The sequence below is a fragment of the Pagrus pagrus genome (genome assembly GCF_965226575.1).
Source record: "Pagrus pagrus genome assembly, chromosome: 23".
Lineage (NCBI taxonomy): Eukaryota > Metazoa > Chordata > Actinopteri > Spariformes > Sparidae > Pagrus > Pagrus pagrus.
The window spans coordinates 15,962,305-15,979,216 of NC_140205.1; the positions used below are offsets into that span (position 1 = coordinate 15,962,305).

General features: G+C 43.8%; 2 protein-coding genes across 4 annotated transcripts in view; both read left to right on the forward strand.

Annotated features, from left to right (window-relative positions):
• Positions 1 to 9,414, forward strand: part of etv6 (ETS variant transcription factor 6) — a 39,284-nt gene extending 29,870 nt beyond the window's left edge. For all 3 annotated transcript variants that reach the window (XM_084345112.1, XM_084345110.1, XM_084345111.1), the window contains exons 3-8: positions 439 to 603; positions 3,550 to 3,684; positions 6,367 to 6,969; positions 7,069 to 7,211; positions 8,627 to 8,727; positions 8,884 to 9,414. In XM_084345112.1, the coding sequence (XP_084201238.1) occupies positions 439 to 603; positions 3,550 to 3,684; positions 6,367 to 6,969; positions 7,069 to 7,211; positions 8,627 to 8,727; positions 8,884 to 8,986 (1,250 nt within the window). In that variant the 3' untranslated portion in view covers positions 8,987 to 9,414. The remainder of the gene's footprint in view (positions 1 to 438; positions 604 to 3,549; positions 3,685 to 6,366; positions 6,970 to 7,068; positions 7,212 to 8,626; positions 8,728 to 8,883) is intronic.
• Positions 9,415 to 10,643: 1,229 nt separating this feature from the next.
• LOC311252404 (chemokine-like protein TAFA-2) overlaps positions 10,644 to 16,912 on the forward strand; it is a 75,744-nt gene continuing 69,475 nt past the window's right edge. Inside the window, exon 1 of the mRNA XM_084345552.1 lies at positions 10,644 to 11,119. The gene's annotated coding sequence lies outside the window, so the exon portion shown is untranslated. The remainder of the gene's footprint in view (positions 11,120 to 16,912) is intronic.

Here is a 16,912-nt window from a genome sequence, read left to right on the forward strand (position 1 = left end):
TTCTTCCCCTTAACCTATCATCTTTTAATCTTTTATTCTAACCTCCTCTCCCTTTCTGACTCTGTCTCCTCCTTCATCTTTTTTTTTCTTTATCTCTGCTGCCGTTCCCGTAATCACTCCCTCCTTTTGGCTTTTATCTCCACTTCCTCAATATCCTTTTTACTGCCTCTGCCTCCTTCCTTCCTCTCCCTCCCCCCCTTCTCCTTCCCCTCCTCCTTTACTCTCTCCCCTTCACCCTACCCTCCTTCCTGTCTTTCCTCCTTTCTTCCTTCCTCGCCCCCACCCCCGTCCTTCTGCCACCGTGCTGAGTTCATCCTTCGTTTGTTCCTTCCTGTCCCCTCCTCCTCCACTTTGTTGCTTTTTTATCAAACCCTGGTCTCAATTCCCTTTCGTTCATCCTCTTCCTTTCCCTTTTTCCCCAAATATTTCCACCTGCAGGTCTGCAGCCAGTCTTTTGGAGCAGGGAGGATGTGGCCCAGTGGCTGCGATGGGCAGAGAAGGAGTTCGCCCTGCGGCCGATCACCAGCGGCTCTTTCCAGATGAATGGCAAGGCCCTGCTGCTGCTCACCAAGGAGGACTTCCGCTACCGATCCCCCCACTCCGGTACGCCTCCCGCCTCTTCACTCATTTCTTGACGGTATTAAAGGTGTCTTCCAGGCTTGGGAAAACTGGAGACATCAGTGAAAAGTTAAACAAATGAGTCACTTTCATTGATTGCATTAGACATTTTCTTAAGCCCAACTGGAGCCAGACCCAGACTGGAAAACAAGATCTACCATGTAGGAAGGAAGAACGGTTTAAGATCATGGAAACACACTGACGACATCCAGAAAAACTACGGAAAATTGGCGCAATTGTATGTAAAAGCTGCTTTTCTCAGGGAAAAAAGTGACACCTGCCGTCACAAAATTAATGCTTTAATACATCAGCATCCATGACCACATCTAGTCTCCCAGCAAACACTGTGACCTTATGTTGGCTCCTGTGCTCTGTGGTTTTGACTCATACTATAGTTTATTTGTACATGAAAACCTGTGCCAGTGCAGCTTTAAAATCAATGTGTTTACAGCAAAACTACACCCTTTAAAAATCAATAATGTCAGCTGGAGCAGAGGAGGGGAGACAGCAGTGTCAGGCGACAGGGGAGGGAGGCAGCTGTTACAGAGCGGCTGCCGGGGGAGGAAGTAGGAGACGGTTGATCAGGAAGTACGAACCAACCTCAACTGTTGTCCCGGCAACGCCAGCGGGCAGGCGCATGAAAATAAAGCAGAAAAAGTTCTCATTTGGGGAGTTTTTTAAAGGTCTGTTTTTCAATGAATGAATCAGGAGTCAGCCTCTGTTTGTGGTCGTGGGAAATATTACACTACACATCGTTAGTCAGGGACGACGTCAGTACTGTGTGGTGTGGGTCAGGATGATAGTCATCATGAAGAGTGGGATGATAAGAGTGATCGGCATCATGAAGTATAAAGATAAGACATAGGATGAACCCTCCACAGCCGGTAACAGAACTGGTAATGTAGGTTCAGGTCATTTTAGGTTCAGAAACGTGTGGGATTAAAAATGTATGTCATGCTGCAGTGAATACAAAAAACTGTATCAGTGAAGGAAAGAATGGATGAATGAAGTCAGAACCAAATGCATGAATATAAAAATCAAAGAAATAAATCAAAAATGCTAATTAAATATTGATATTGTATTAAAGCAACATTATGTAACTTAACACACTATTTAATAATTTAAATAATATTAATTTAAGTTATAATTTAAGATCTTTATGTATTTCGGCATTTATTTTTTGATTTGACTTTAAAACACTGATTAATTGAAAAAGTCGTTTTTAATCCACCGCACAACTGAACAGAAAGTAAGTAAAGGTTTTGTGTTTCCTGTGTCCATTTTGAGTTATTCGACTGTAATCTGTAGTTACAGAGCGATGTGGCTCCAGCTGACAGCTGTTGTCATTCTCCTGTAAGCATGTTTCAATTTCAGCCCTGCAAAATCTTTCATATCCTGTCAAGCAATTGATGTCTGGGGGGAAAAAAAACATTTTGGAAAATGTGCCTGATCCTCGCAGCTTTTTATTAGCTGGTTTTCGTCATCGCTACATGACACTGCCGTCATTTTGTTGTGAAATGGTCTCGTGCGTCAGCAACTTCACATGTTTGATCACATTTTTTGTACCCAAAACAAAAGCACGGGGTGTGAAGAGATAAAGCTGTCAGTGATTGATTACATTTCGGTATTGTTGGTAGTTTCGGCCATGTTGTCGGTGACATCAGTGAAAACGTCAGTTTAGGGAACAGAGCACATTTTTTGGCCATGTGATGTGTCCCATTTCCTCCTTTGGGGGATTGTTAGGGTGCAGTTCCCATCAGTCTCTGCCGTGTGCCATATTTTCCTTTGAGAAAGCTCAAATGATTCTTTCCCTGGAATGCCTCAACCTGACTTCCAATAATTCGACACACGGTTCGTGAAAGTACGTTACAGCGATGTTTCTACTCCATATGTCTTTTATTGAGCACAGCTACATGCTTCAACCTGCACATGTTTAATGGGAAACACTTAAAGCCAAAGGTGTTTCATGTTCTGACTAAGTGTAAGATGACTGGATGTTTTCTGTCATTTCCTTCTAACTGTGATTCACGGTGATAAACAAATTCTTTGGTTTTTAGCGTTCAGACAAAGTTCAACGTTTAACAAAAACCCAGAAAACATAAATCCAGAATGAAACAAACTTTAATGCATCAGGAAGCAGGGATTTTCCCCCGGACTGCAACTCAGTGCCACAGGAGCAGAAAGTGAGAACTGAAAGGGGTGTGTGTGTGTGTGTGTGTGTGTGTGTGTGTGTGTGCGCGTGTGTGTTTGTGTGTGTTTGTTCACCATCACTTCCTTTATGAGAATCATTTCCTTGTTATGGTAAACTTGAAGGTAATGTGTGATGGCAGGCTTTCTTAAAAATCACATCCACTGCACCTGAGGTTATTTGCTAACAGTGTGACTGCCCTGTGATTGTGGGAGAGGAGTCGTGGCAAAACAAACAGCTGTTAATGATTCGGTGAACTTCCTGCTCAGGCTTTGAGCCCCGTCGTCACCTGCCACTGTATAGCCACTTAAAGAAGAATACCAGGGTCGTATAGAGCCACGGCCCATTTGCTTGTGTCAACATGGAGTTCATGGTGTCTGCTAAGTAGCCTGCGACGCCTGATGTAGGTATGTAAACTCACTGGGTGCAGAACATTTACCTCTTTGGCCCCTTCTGTACTCAGCAGGTCATCAGGGTTAGGAAATCATTTTCTAGTAACAAACAAGTTTTGTTTCCACGACGCCCTCTCCTGAAAACCATCACTCATCTGTACTTGCGGTGTCTGCCTCCTCAGCGTCTCTTCCATTATTGCTCAAGCTCCCCGCTGCCTGGAAAGCATAGAGGAAGAAGAATGGGAACCAGATTCTGTGAATGACGCCAACGCTAAATTTCCCATTTTTATGCAGGCGCAACAACGCTGCGGGGAGACGTATGGGTAACCTCTGAACTTTGCATCTCCGCAGGTGACGTCCTGTATGAGCTGCTGCAGCACATCCTGAAGCAGAGGAAGCCCCACGTGTTTTACCCGTCCGCCTACTTCCCTGGGAACTCCTTCCACTCGCTGCCTGAGAGCGCTGTGCAGCACATGAAGCTTGAAGGTCAGTACAGTAAGCGATTTCTTCTTTAGTGCGCACGTTTCATACAATTCCTGCTCTGGGATTGGACAGTTACAACAGGCCCTCGCTTCATCCGGGGGCATCTGTTGGAATCTTATTGGAAAGCACTGAATGTTGACATTTACTGGGCTGCCTGAAACTCTCAGATGCACAGGTTATTGGAACCCACCTCCTACCATGCATGGGTTATAAATGATTGTATTTCGTTGATAATAAATACACACTTAAGAGTTTTTCTCAAATGAATTAATTCATTACTATTCCTCACAAGAATCACTTAAAAACCCCATTATTGATCCCTCAACCAGCATCTGTAAGACTTTCTCAGCTGTATCCAGCAGCCATGTCAACAGAGTACAAGGAGAATGTGCTGAACTGTGTCATCTACAATAAATATTTATTTATATGAATCATCAAACCATCAAACTAGAAAATATTCTGGTCTTTTAAATTAGCTTCAAGGTGCATGTAGGGATCGGCCGGCTTTCAAATTCATACTCAAAACAAAAGAGGGGCCAGAGGGGGGCTGTCATGATAATGACCCGTCACTGCTGCTAACTGTAGCTGCTGTTAGCTAGTTAGCTCAATTAGCCGTGCAGGACTGGGCACTCGCAGCGCCTTTATATGTTGGCTACTTCACTAAGTTCACTTTAATGGCAGATGTTGTTATTCTGAGGCCAAAATGAGAGCTGCAAACATAAACCAATTAATCAACCATTAAATGAATTGCCATCTATTTTGATAATCAATTAAATGGTTGATTTCTTTCCTCTCCGCTGACAGTAAACTGAATATCTTTGGCTTGTGGACAGAACACAACTTTTGAGGACTTTCCACCATTTTCTAACATTTTATACATCCAACAACAAATAATCAACGGATGAAAATTATTAATTTCAGCTCTTGTTAAATTACAGATTATACATGCACCAAGTATAAATAAGCTGTTGATAGTAATGTAGCTGAGTCTGCAGCAACTACAGTAACATTGACAGTGATCTACTATTAGCTAGCACTTGGCTCGTAGGTGAATTTGAGCTTGTAATTAGCAGCAGGCTAATTGATTTGGATCATTTACCTTAATTAACATAGATAATTATAGGTGTCTGCCCATGTGTTGACTTTTACTGAGGTGGGAAGTAATAATTGTAACTCAGTGTCGATGTTAATGACATTTGAAATGTCGTTCACAGTAAATTTACACACCTGACAGACATAATTAAAAGGAAGAACAGCAAATCCACAGAGTCATTTTGAACTACTTGGGGAATATTGGAGTAAAAAAATACACAAAAAAAACTTAAAAACACAACACAGGTAAATCAAACATATTACTATAGTAGAGTGTATAGAGCACAAGGCATCAAAAGGTCTCTTTCTTCAGAAGAACAGACGTTTAACTCGGCTTTTGTTGTGACCAAGGAAGTAATGATAAACGTTCGGTAAAAATACCAGGGACTGTTGGCACATCAACAATCACCATAACTTCACATGCTGACAGTAAAACCTGTTCCACAAGGAAACGCTGCTTTATTTGAACAAGCTTCAGAACAGCACGATCCGCTCCAGGCGCTTTGATTGGTTCGCTGGTATTTATTACAACTTGTCTTCCTTGTTGCGTTTTTTTTTTTTTTTTTTGCCAGTCCCTGGGGACAACACAAACCTCAGAATTTACATTTACTAAAACCCAACAAGAACAATGTAATAAGCATTGCCAGCCCAACTGTAGGACGTTAGTGACGCCTAGTGGTCTTTTCTGTGTAAAGTCAGTCCACCAAGAAGCTCTTATAGCAGTGAGCACCCTGACTGCCAGTGGGGGGAAATTACAGGCAGTTTGAAAAAAGCTGAATGAAAAGCTACAATACACCACTTAATTCATTTAGTTTCATACCCTGTTCTTTAAACTTTTTTAGTGATAATAGTATTTTTATTACCTTTCTGCCACTTTGGACAGTTACAAGTAGAGACAGGCTTGTTACAGCTATAGCAACAATGAGTGGACAAAATAATCAGGACATCTTTAAATACAAGCAGGTACCACAGTACTGACCTGTTGGTAATACATAATGCTGAATGTAAGTTGTCGCTATCAGGTGTTGATTGAGTTCTATGGTAACATGTGAGGCCAGACTTGGTCACAGTCTTGTACTGTTACTCTTTTATCACCATGCTTTTCATAGCTAATATCTGTTTACTGGTGGCACACCTGCATGGCAAACACAGATGATGGTAAACACCTCTGAACAGCTCTGCTAACATCACAGGACAGCTAGCCTCAGGCAAATGAGGGATTTGTGCAGCACGCTAATCCACACGGTGATGATTTGTTCACTATTCTGGATAATCAAGCTTAACATGGTTTTTAATTTAGAGGCTGCGATTATTTTATAAATTACTACAAAGAACTAGAGCCCAGGATGACTTCTTCAGGTTGCTTCTTTGTTTTACGAACAGTCCAAACCCCATAAAATATTCAGTTTAATGTTACACAGGATGAAGTAAAGCAACAAATTGTCATGTTTGAGCTGCTGGAACATCAGATGTTCATATTTCTGCTTGAAATATAATGAAAATAACTAAGTGACTAATTGTTTCAGCTGCGTTTTGATATAAAACCTTGTAGCTGTCGATATTTATCACACATTGTGTCTCTTGTAACCTCAGAAACGGTACGGCGGGCACCACGTGGCACAGAGCCACTCCCCCAGAATCCACCAACCATTGAGCTGCGGCACCGCTCCCGCTCCCCCCACCATCCAACCACCAGGCGATCCCCTCCGGAGTCAAACCACCCCCGCCCAACCAATGAGGACCCCCTCCAGACCTTCTCCCAGCTGCCTGACAGCAACCACCACCTGCCAGAGGAAATGTACCCTCTGTCGGTGTCCCCGGCCGCGCCTAATGGCCGCTGCACGACGCCACGAGAAGCCCCGTGCCCGGGCAGCCCCGGGGGCCCGGAGGCGGGCCCTCCACGTGTCATCCAGCTCATGCCCAGCGCCATCATGAACCCCCTGCTCCTCAGCCCGAACAGGAGCGGCGGGGCTGCAATGGACTTCAGGCACAGCCGCGGTGGAAGCCAGTCTCAAGTGACGCTGGAGAACGGGCGTGAGGGGAAAGTCCACAGCCACCACCATCAGATAGCAATGACCCAGCAGCAGCAACAGCAGCATCTACTGCAGCAGCAGGAGGAGGCGCTCTACAGGAACCACGTCATCATGCCCGTGTCTCCTCCAGAGGAGCAACAAATACCCATCGGACGGATAGCAGGTAAGATTTAGCCCTCGTGAGGGTGAAGATTAATGCCTCATGAGGTGGTGTCTTCAATCTCATGCAAACTCCCTGTGTTTCCCTGCTGTGTCGCTGCAGACTGCAGGCTGCTGTGGGACTACGTCTACCAGCTCCTGTCAGACAGCAGGTACGAGAACTACATCCGCTGGGAGGATGCAGAGAGCAAAGTCTTCCGCATCATGGACCCCAACGGCCTGGCCAGGCTCTGGGGCAACCACAAGGTAAACACACACCTGGCAGAGGGCTCCAGCTGTTCAGTTAGTGTCTTTGATGAGGCTGCAGGTGGCTCAGTGAGGAGGGACGTCCCACCCATCGCTGTCATTCCTGTCACAGTGTATAGCTGCACCAATCATTACTTATTTACATCAACAATGACTCCAAAGGTGATGTTAATATAGAATAAGTTGCTCAGAGTGATGAATTCACAGATAACACCTAGTTCAGCAGCTCACCTTCAGCTCTACAGCCTTATAGCCACTTTATGGCCTCCTCCATCTCTGCTGAAGGTGTAAATAAGCCACTATTTACTAACAGTCTAGCTGTATCAACTTTATGAGGTGATGATACTGTATGTCACTGTTGTTTGCAGCTTGTATCTGCTGCCCCCAAGTGGCCAAAACATCAGTTGCTGCAGGTTTAATGTTTCCACCTTTCAGATCACGGCTTGTGCTAAGTAAGCCTGGCAGACAAGTTTCTAAAGGTCCCATATTGTAGAAAGTGACATTTAAATGTCTTTTTTTAATATATAATAAAGCAGGTTTTAGATGCTATATAAATACTTTTCATATTAACAAACTGTGCCTTATAGTGAGACATACAGTGTGATTTTTGAACAGTAAAGCATATAAACATTTTCTGGTCGGCTAGCAAAATAGAAGTATGAAGCTGAAAATGAGTTTGACTTTTAAAGCTGCATGAATCAACATAGTCTACACAGAAGTTTGGAATCAGGGTTAAAACATGAAAGTTGTTGCCCTTAGTGATGAGCTCACCTGGAATTACCACCCAACGTCTGCACCTTCCCCTCAGCTCCACAGAGGTTTTCAGCCTCTTTTAGTTATTGTTTTGTTTTTTACGGACCACACACTCTGTGAGGAAAAAGGCTGCTGTTTGCCTCAACAAGTTTCAAGAGGCAAATGATTCTGTGTCAGATGTTATGTTTTCAACATTTTCTTCTTCCCCCACGTGACCAAACCATTAACCAGGGCAGCCTGTGTCACATTAATATTATTAAAGGAGCTATATGTAAGAATTCTAGTTGAAAACATTAAAAAAAATAATTATGAGCAGATTCTGAATGTTCCAGCAACGTTGACATTATGATGTCTATGTATTGTGTTGGAGAGATATCTACTTAAGTTAGCATGCTAGCCAGCTAGCTGTGGCCCGTCCAGGTCTAAAGCACCTGTGCTAGCGGTGTAAGCACTAACACTGCCCTGGTCCCCGAGCTCTTAGTCCCTACCGCTAGCTGCACAGCTAACTGAGCTAACTTGCAAAGGGCAACTACAGTTAACGGTTAGCGGTTACTCTGGTGTTATGCAGCTCCCTGTTTGTTTTGAGTATGAATTTGACAGGTGGACAATTCTTACATATTGCACCTTTTTTGATACCACTTTTGTTCTTCTCCCTCTTACAGAACAGGACCAATATGACGTACGAGAAGATGTCGCGAGCACTGAGACACTACTACAAACTGAACATTATCAGGAAAGAGCCCGGACAAAGGCTTCTATTTAGGTATAACAACTTAAAGACACCTATTTGAAAATTCATAGTGATATAGTTACATTTTTTAATCTAACATTACCTCAGTGACAGAGGTTACATAGAAGAAACACTATAAACAGAAGTCTGAATAAATGACAATTGTTGTTTCCTTGTCCCGTTGACCAGGTTCATGAAAACTCCCGATGAGATCATGAACGGACAGACGGACCGGCTGGAGCACATTGAGTCCGACACAGACGAACAAATCTACATCAAGGAGGAATGCTGAGGGAACTCTGGGAAAACGAGTCCATGGACTACTTACTACTACTACAGCCGCTGATGCCTTTCAGAAGCAGCCTGAACACTCGTTTGAGTCTGGAGCACATGGACATTTGGCTCGTATCAGTCCTCCACCGACGGACGTGACACCTGATCTCTCTTAAGATCGCCTTAGGATGACAAAAACAGCGTCGGCTGTTTTGATTTTCCTGACGGACCGAGCTGAAAGGACTCTCTTAAGTGTTCCCTTTTTATTTCTGAATGAACTGCAAAAGCCAATCACTTTGTGCTTATGTCACTTTTCTGATTTTTATTTTTTTGTCTCCTCACATGCATTATACGGTGGATTTTGCTGTTTGTAAAAAGAAAATTGGGTGTGTGCGTGTGTGACAGGAATGTTTTCACCATGGAATAAACATTTTTGATCAAACTGTATTTTCTGAGTGTCGACTCTACTTGAACATTGCTCAACTTCCTCTCCAGTGTTTCCTGTTTCTTGCATTAAAGGGCAACTCCATCAGTTTTCTACATTAAAGTGTGTTTACAGGTGTTGGGCGGTGCTGCTGCATATGTGATAAAAGTAGCATAAAGTATGTTGTGGCTCCAGAGGAAGCTGCATGTAATGTGATAAATTGCCTCCGGTGATGTCACTCAGTGGCTAAGTTGCATTTTGGGTAATGTAGGCATCGGGGTTAAAAAATGGAAGAACACGTACGATATAAACGTTATCTCTGGTTCTGCTTGACCAGTAGACTGCTTTTCAAAACCTGGTGCCTACATTACCCACAATGCAATTAATCACATTGCACGCAGCTTCCTCTGGAGCCACAAACTGTTTTTTTTACTACTATTCCACCTATGCAGTCCTGCTAAAGACACGTCAATGTGTAAAATTGGTATATTACCCTTTAAGAATGTCAGTGATGTGTGGTGAAATACACCAAAGGTCCACATGAGGGCAGCATTGGACCATTTTTGGCGGGTCAGGCAGAGCTGGATGTTGTCCACAGTTCAGCAGTTCATCACACACACACTCACACACTCCTTCACATTTAAAGCACCAGTTGTGAGATTGAATGTGAAGCAGCTGATGATCATGTTGGTGAGAGACTGAAGACGTGATCATATTTTGGTGTTTTGTAAATGTTTTGGCTTTGGTGGGAGTGATGATGTCACAGTGGGGAAATGATCACGGCTGAGCTCAATTAACCGAATGCATTTGATCACTTATTAATCACCAGTTCATTGTTGCTGTTCACTCATTTCTCTGATGCATGTTTTTGCGTTACACTTCCTACATTACAGGTTGTGTCCTAAATATTCCCACAACATCATTATCAGTATTATTTTTGTGTGCATCATTATTCTTTGTATCATAATGATGATGATGATGCAGTCGCTTTGAGAAAATCACAACGTCAGTCATCTCTAATTAGATTATGATGGATTATCACAATGAGGTTCATTTGGAGGTGATAACAAAAAGACATACTTCCTTCCGGATCAGTCACTGTGACATTCAAACGAACACGTCACATCTAAATATGACACAAACGCCCCGCAGTAATCGGAATACAGTAACGCGTTACCGGCAGAGGTAGCGGCGGTGCGCTGTGCGCTCCGGAGTCTCCATAAAAGTTAGTGCGCGCAGAGCGGAGCTGTCAGACTGGGGAGAGACGCGGCGGGGTAAAGACCGCAGGCTCAAGTGATTGACCAGGATCGATCCCACAGTGAGACATTCATCTGTTCAATTTCAAGTGTGAGGTCTGATCCTGGAGGTGAGGCGCACAAGCAGGACGCAATTAAAGCTCATTATCCGTCCTCAGGCTCCTGCTTTCTCTGGACTCTATCGGAATAAAAAGACAGGAGAGGTTCGGATGCGGGAGGCTCTCGGCTGTGCGGCGGATGAGGTGCGTTAGAAGAAGAAAACCCGTGTCTGGTTCTGATCAAGCAGTTTGATTTCATCTATTAAAAAAAAAAAAAAAAAAAAAAAAAGCCACCACTCCCGGTTTTTTTCTTCTCCGCCGGCCCAGGACTCAAATGTCTCCACACCACAGACTCACCTCTGGATTGTAGCAGCAGCCCCGCCGATGGTTTGAGAGGGCGTTAAAGGTGCGGGAAGGGAGTGGGACAATTACAGGTAAGAGCCGCTCAGCCGCTCGTTTCTCTGCGCTCTCCGCTGAGAGTTTGGCCCCGGTGAGAGCGCACAGGCTGGCGCAGAGAGCCACCAGCACCGCGCCAGTGTCCAGTCAGGACCAACACTGTTTATTTTAGCTGCCAGTCACAGCTTAATCTTTTGGATGAAGGCATGAATGTAAAATATAAATTTATCTGCAACAGACATATTAATTTCACTTTCCTCCATGAACATCCATCAGTCAGTCTGCATTGTTCCTGCCTGGCTGCATTCCTGCACATGCTTTTAAGGCGGTGATGCCTCACACTCATTTTCAGAGAACTGGAGTCATTTTCATTTTACTGTATATTTTTTCCTGTATCTGTAAAATTGCAAAAAAAATCCCACGAGGGCTATTTGAAATTGACCCTCATCACACCAAACCCCTGTGTAAAAACACACATATTTAGGTAAATGCAGTCTTAGAGTTCAAGCTCTTCATTTGCCACTCAGCATGCACACATTCAGCAGAGGTGACCTATAAAAAAAAAGCCACTCAAAGAAAAAAGTCCCTGAACGTGTATGGAAAACATGTTTTCCAGGTGTTAGTCCCTGTCATATCCAGTTGACTCTGTTTCACCCAATCAGTGCCCCATGGAGTCCTGCTTGTGTTGACAGGGCTGTCTTATAAAGAAGTATTTTTACTCTCAGATCTAACACTGCATGTACTAACACATCCCAGGGTTTGGTGTTGTATCCAGTGCACATCCTGTCAGTGTAAGCACCAAACTGCTGTCAGGAAGTCCACTAATTTTAATGGCGATGTATCGATTTGGCCTCCTGCACTGTGACTAATATCAGCTCACCTGGAGCGAATCGTGAGAGCCCTCTGATGATGAAATACAGTGTCACAGAGGCAGGAAGTACCGGGCGGGCTGATGCGGACACTCCCTCCTCCACCTGCTGCCTGCCACGGAGCTAATGCTTTTAATTTGCTAAAAAATACAACAGGAGCACAAGGAAGTGGGCATGCTGGAAGTTTACAAGAGCGGTGCACAGTAGAGAGATGATGGAGCCGGGGACAGGAGTGGATGGTGGATGGAAGTAACTGTGGCCTGGAGCAAAGGTGAAGACGGAGCTGATGTGATGGTGGAAACAGAAAGAAAACACATTTTTCAGTAGCTGTGTGGATGCGCTTCATCCTTTCTCACCCTTCACCCGACCTTCACTTCAACACCACATAGCTGCAAGGCACAAAATTAAAACAGTTCTTCTTTAGACATGTTTGTAAAAATAAAACCCCAACTGCTGCTTCTATTCCTGCTCCGCTCCCTGGAAGCTATTTAACTCGCATAGTCAATAAATGAATAGTGATAACAAACAGCTGACAGCAAAATGTTATTGTCTCGACTCACTATCATCCAAAAATGGAGTTAAAATGCTTTCAGTGGTGGAAAGTAATCTAGTACATTTACTCAAGTACTGCTGCTTTATACCTACAACGTTACACAGGGACATAGTGCTACATGGGAAGTCCCACTAAAGAGATATCTACCCACTAAACTCCTCACATGGTTAAATTTAAGTAACTAAGTGAGTAAGTAAAAAAAGAAATACTAACATTTCACAAAAAGCGAGATTCAGTCAAAAGTTTTAGTCTTTGTCTTTTCGTCGTTGTTCCCCTATTAATCATCTCAGGACCCCTCAGATTTATCTTGTGACCCTTCAGAGGGGCCACATTGTAAAACAGTTTGAACTAGCTCGACATATAGGTGACTATAATATCACCCAAAGAGGCGATTTTGTACGACAAAGTTTTACTTTTGCTACATTCTGTACATTTTGCAGCTAATACTACATACTTGGAGCTCCAGACAAATTTTTCACAGTGGTTGCACCTAACTTTTTTCATTTCGGTGCACCCAATAATACATTTGAACCTCGTGTCTTACATTATGTACATTGTTGTAAACAGGGAGAAGGTGGAAATACATGTTTGTCTTCATTTAAATCACATGCAAAAGGAAACTGCGATTATTTCAACTGTGTATAAAATAAACCACTAAATCTCGGGATCATTGAAAATGTTGCATTTGACAGATTTTTGGGTGCATGTGTGACCAAAATAAATGCAACCTGGAGTGCTGATATGTTTACCTAAAGTGGAAATATACAACTTTTCAACTTCTCCCCCCTTCGAGTATTTCCCCGTCGTATCAGTGGTGGTGCCGCTGTCGCAAATACAGCATTAGCAGCATGGCTATCGCTAGCACCTTGGCTACTGTCTAAAGAAAACAACCGTAAGAATCCCAGTTTGACCTTGAAACCCTGATGTCAGTGCTGTGAACCAGGCAGAATCAAACACTTGGTTGTTTTAATAAGTAGGCAGGTTCTGTTACCTACTGATCTTGTAGAAAGAATGTCAGTTTTGAACCGTCTGCAGTCCCGCTGGTGAGGGGAAACACGAGTTAGCGGGGAAACAGACTTTGACACAACACCGGCGCTCTCCATCAAGTGAGTGCTGTCAGTTCGCTTGTTTTACCTCAGTTTCTATCACTCTTCTATCTCCCTCTTGAGCTTCTTTGCCTCCTCCATCAGCGGGGTTCTTTTGCTTTTGCAGTTGTTCCACAGTTACCTGGAGATAGTGACCGGGTAAATCAATGCCTCTTCCTATTTTGGTTGTGGAGCGGCAGACTCGCCATAATGTGACCTTTATTTTTGTGGGACACGTCCAGTGCGGTGGGCAGGCCGAATAGCACAGTGATAGCGAGGTTTATAGGGAACCAATCTTTACCCGGATGGTGTCATTTTTCTACAGCCTTCACACTGTGCAATCAGTATTTACTCCGAGTGATGAGTAGAAGTAAAAAAGTCGTCTATTGCCAGTTAAAGTAGGATTTTAAATGCAGGACTTGTACCTAATGGAGCAGTTTTCCATGAATGAATCATTACTTTTTTGAATAAAGTATGTGGATACGTCTTCCAGCACTGCTGCCTCTCAGCACAGAACAGAGGGGATGCAGCAAATCACATAATGACGTCGTCTGGCAACTTTTTAGCAGCCAATAGCTCCTTCCCTCGGAGCAGAACTGGCAGCCCTGGCAGTCCCCAATTAGCTGGAAACGTCAGCAGCAGCTCCTCCACCATGAATGATCAGCTTTAATTCAAAGCTCGGGGCCGCCTGGCTCAGGTCACACCGGTCCCCCTCCAGCTGGGCGACCTGGTGCCGACTGTCTGGCCAGCGCCCGCGGATCAGCCAATGTCACCTTTTTCCGCGGGTCACGTGACCTCGTCCTCGCGCTGCCTCGCCATTGATCCAAAGAGATGACACCGAGGCTTCACGGTCCGCTGCTCCCCGCCAAACCGGGCTGACTTAGTGCTGAACAGCTGTGACATGCAACACAGCAGCAGTGGGGAGTCTTTGAGTCAGTCTGTCTTTGTGGGTGACCCAGTCTTATTAATGAAACTTCTTTTTTAAAAATCGTTCATAACACGGCAGATTGTGGGCCGACAGTTTTACATGCGACTGCAAAGCACAGTAACAAGAGCAAATGCTGGGACACCGAGATGTGAAATGCCATCATTAAAAGGCAATTATCAAATCATCATGTTGAAAAATATTTTTCTTTGCACATTCTCATTAACACAAAAATCCTGTGATAGCTTGATCACCATTTCTACAGGCCAATCAGTCTGATACAGGGGAATTTGAATTTGTCCCTGTTATAAAAAACAAGCACAGGTGTAACTGATGAAGTGAATTGTGGCTGAATTCCATTTAGCTGCTTCAGTTTCAGGGTCCTGGGTCAGTGTCACACTGTCGTGACTGACCCTGAATGTTCTTGGTAACGTGTGCTTTTTCTGCCATGACACGTCAAAATATCTTGTGTGAAAAAGGTCTTTTATTGAGCTTTAGAGGTGCCGGTAGGTGGATTCTGGTATCAGGCTAGCTTCCCCCATTCCCCCCAGTGTTTAAGCTAAGCTAAGCTAACATAGTTTTTGCTCGTAGTTAATTTTAACCAGGTCTGGGCAATATATATAAAATTAACTTGATTGACTGAAATTGTTGTTTCTACACACACCAAGGTCCAAAGACATGGACGTTAGCTTAATTGGTTGGCGGCTCTAAAACTGCCTGTAGGTATGAATGTGAGTGTGAATCTCTGCCTGCCTTGTGATTGACTAGCGTCCTATCCAGAGCGTTTCCCCCTTCTCACCTAATGTTAGCTACATTAGTTATTACAACAAAAAGTAACGTGGATGTTAGCTGGCTACATTAGGAGGTGCGATACGTAACAACTGGCCACCTGTCCAATTCATACTCAAAACAAATAGGGAGCGACATCACCGGAGTAACTGCTAAATGCTGCTAACTGTAGCTGCCGTTAGCCAGTCAGCTTAGATATAAGTGCAGCTAGCGGGCAGGACTGGAAGCTCAGGACTGGGAGCTAGCATGGAAGCATTGTACTGGAACATATCAGGGTTAGCTGGAAAGTATGCTAACTTAGAAATACATAGACGTCCTAATGTCAAAACTGTTAATTCTTCACATTTTGTTGATCATTTTAGTTTAGTTTTTGATGTGTTTAGCGACACTAATTTGCTCACAATTAATGGGACACATAGCATGCTAGTTAACTCTGGCTATCTCACAGTGAATTTAACAGCAAATTTAACAACAAAGGCCGCTGGCTGCACAGCTAACTGAGCTAACTTGTTCACGGTGGCTACAGTTAGCAGCAGTTAGCAGTTACTCTGGATATGCTGCACCTTTAAATGACAGAAGAACACCAGTGGGTTAGACAGCTTCACTCTATCTGAATCCACCTCACTCATTATCTTCACACGGGTGGAGGAAGCACGATATCACTTGTCTTGGAGTCAGAGGAATTATGATATCACCACTGGCAGGTTTTTGTCTTCATTCTAAGAGAAATAGTCCCGATGATGCCTGGACATTTTTTTGCAGTGGTGTTTGAAAAGCTTTTGAATGTGTGAGATGAAACCTGCGAGCCTCAGTGTAACTGCCCGGGGATTTATTCCTCGCCGCTCCAAATGAAAGACTTGAGAAGAGGTCAGGTGCTCGGCTGTACCGCCTTGATAGGCGAGTTTGTGCTCTCCTCTCCTCAAACCATTGAAATTTGTGTAAAATATCGGCGGCTGATTGGCACCCACCGTGCAGGTGTTTGATGTAAGTGGGAAGCGAGGGCTTTTTTTCCCCCCTCTCCGCTCTCTTTCGGATTCTATTTGATCTGCGGCTCGCTCGGCTCTCGCTCTGTTTCATTTCAATAAAACAAATTCATCTGCTGCTGAATAAACAGGAGCTCTACAGAAATGATGAAACAATAGCAAAAGGTTCCTCTACATGTTTCCCTCTGAACTCTGTCTTCTGGTTTCATTTTGACTGCTGACAGTTATTGGCAGGCCTTCATTTTGACCGGTCCTTTCACCATATTTCACATCGGCCGCCGTGGACTTTGAGTCGAGTCAAACGTGTGATAAATGTGACTGTTAGCAGCAGCATTGATTTTTATTTTCTCCTTCTTTAATGCCACCTAACCACACTGCTGGAAACTCTGAATCCCCTCACCTGCTGCGAGAGATCAGGTTTCCAGTAATAAAAAAAGTAATCATAGTGCAATGATTTTTTATTTGTGTTGCTTCACAATAGTTGCAGAAAAGCTGGCTGAATGTACAGACACTAATGTGGCAATATTCTTTACTCATTTTAAAAATGTTCCTATTGAATGAATTAACAGACTAGAAAATGGGCCCATTAGCAGAGTATAATGATCCAGAGCCACGCTGAGTGGCCAG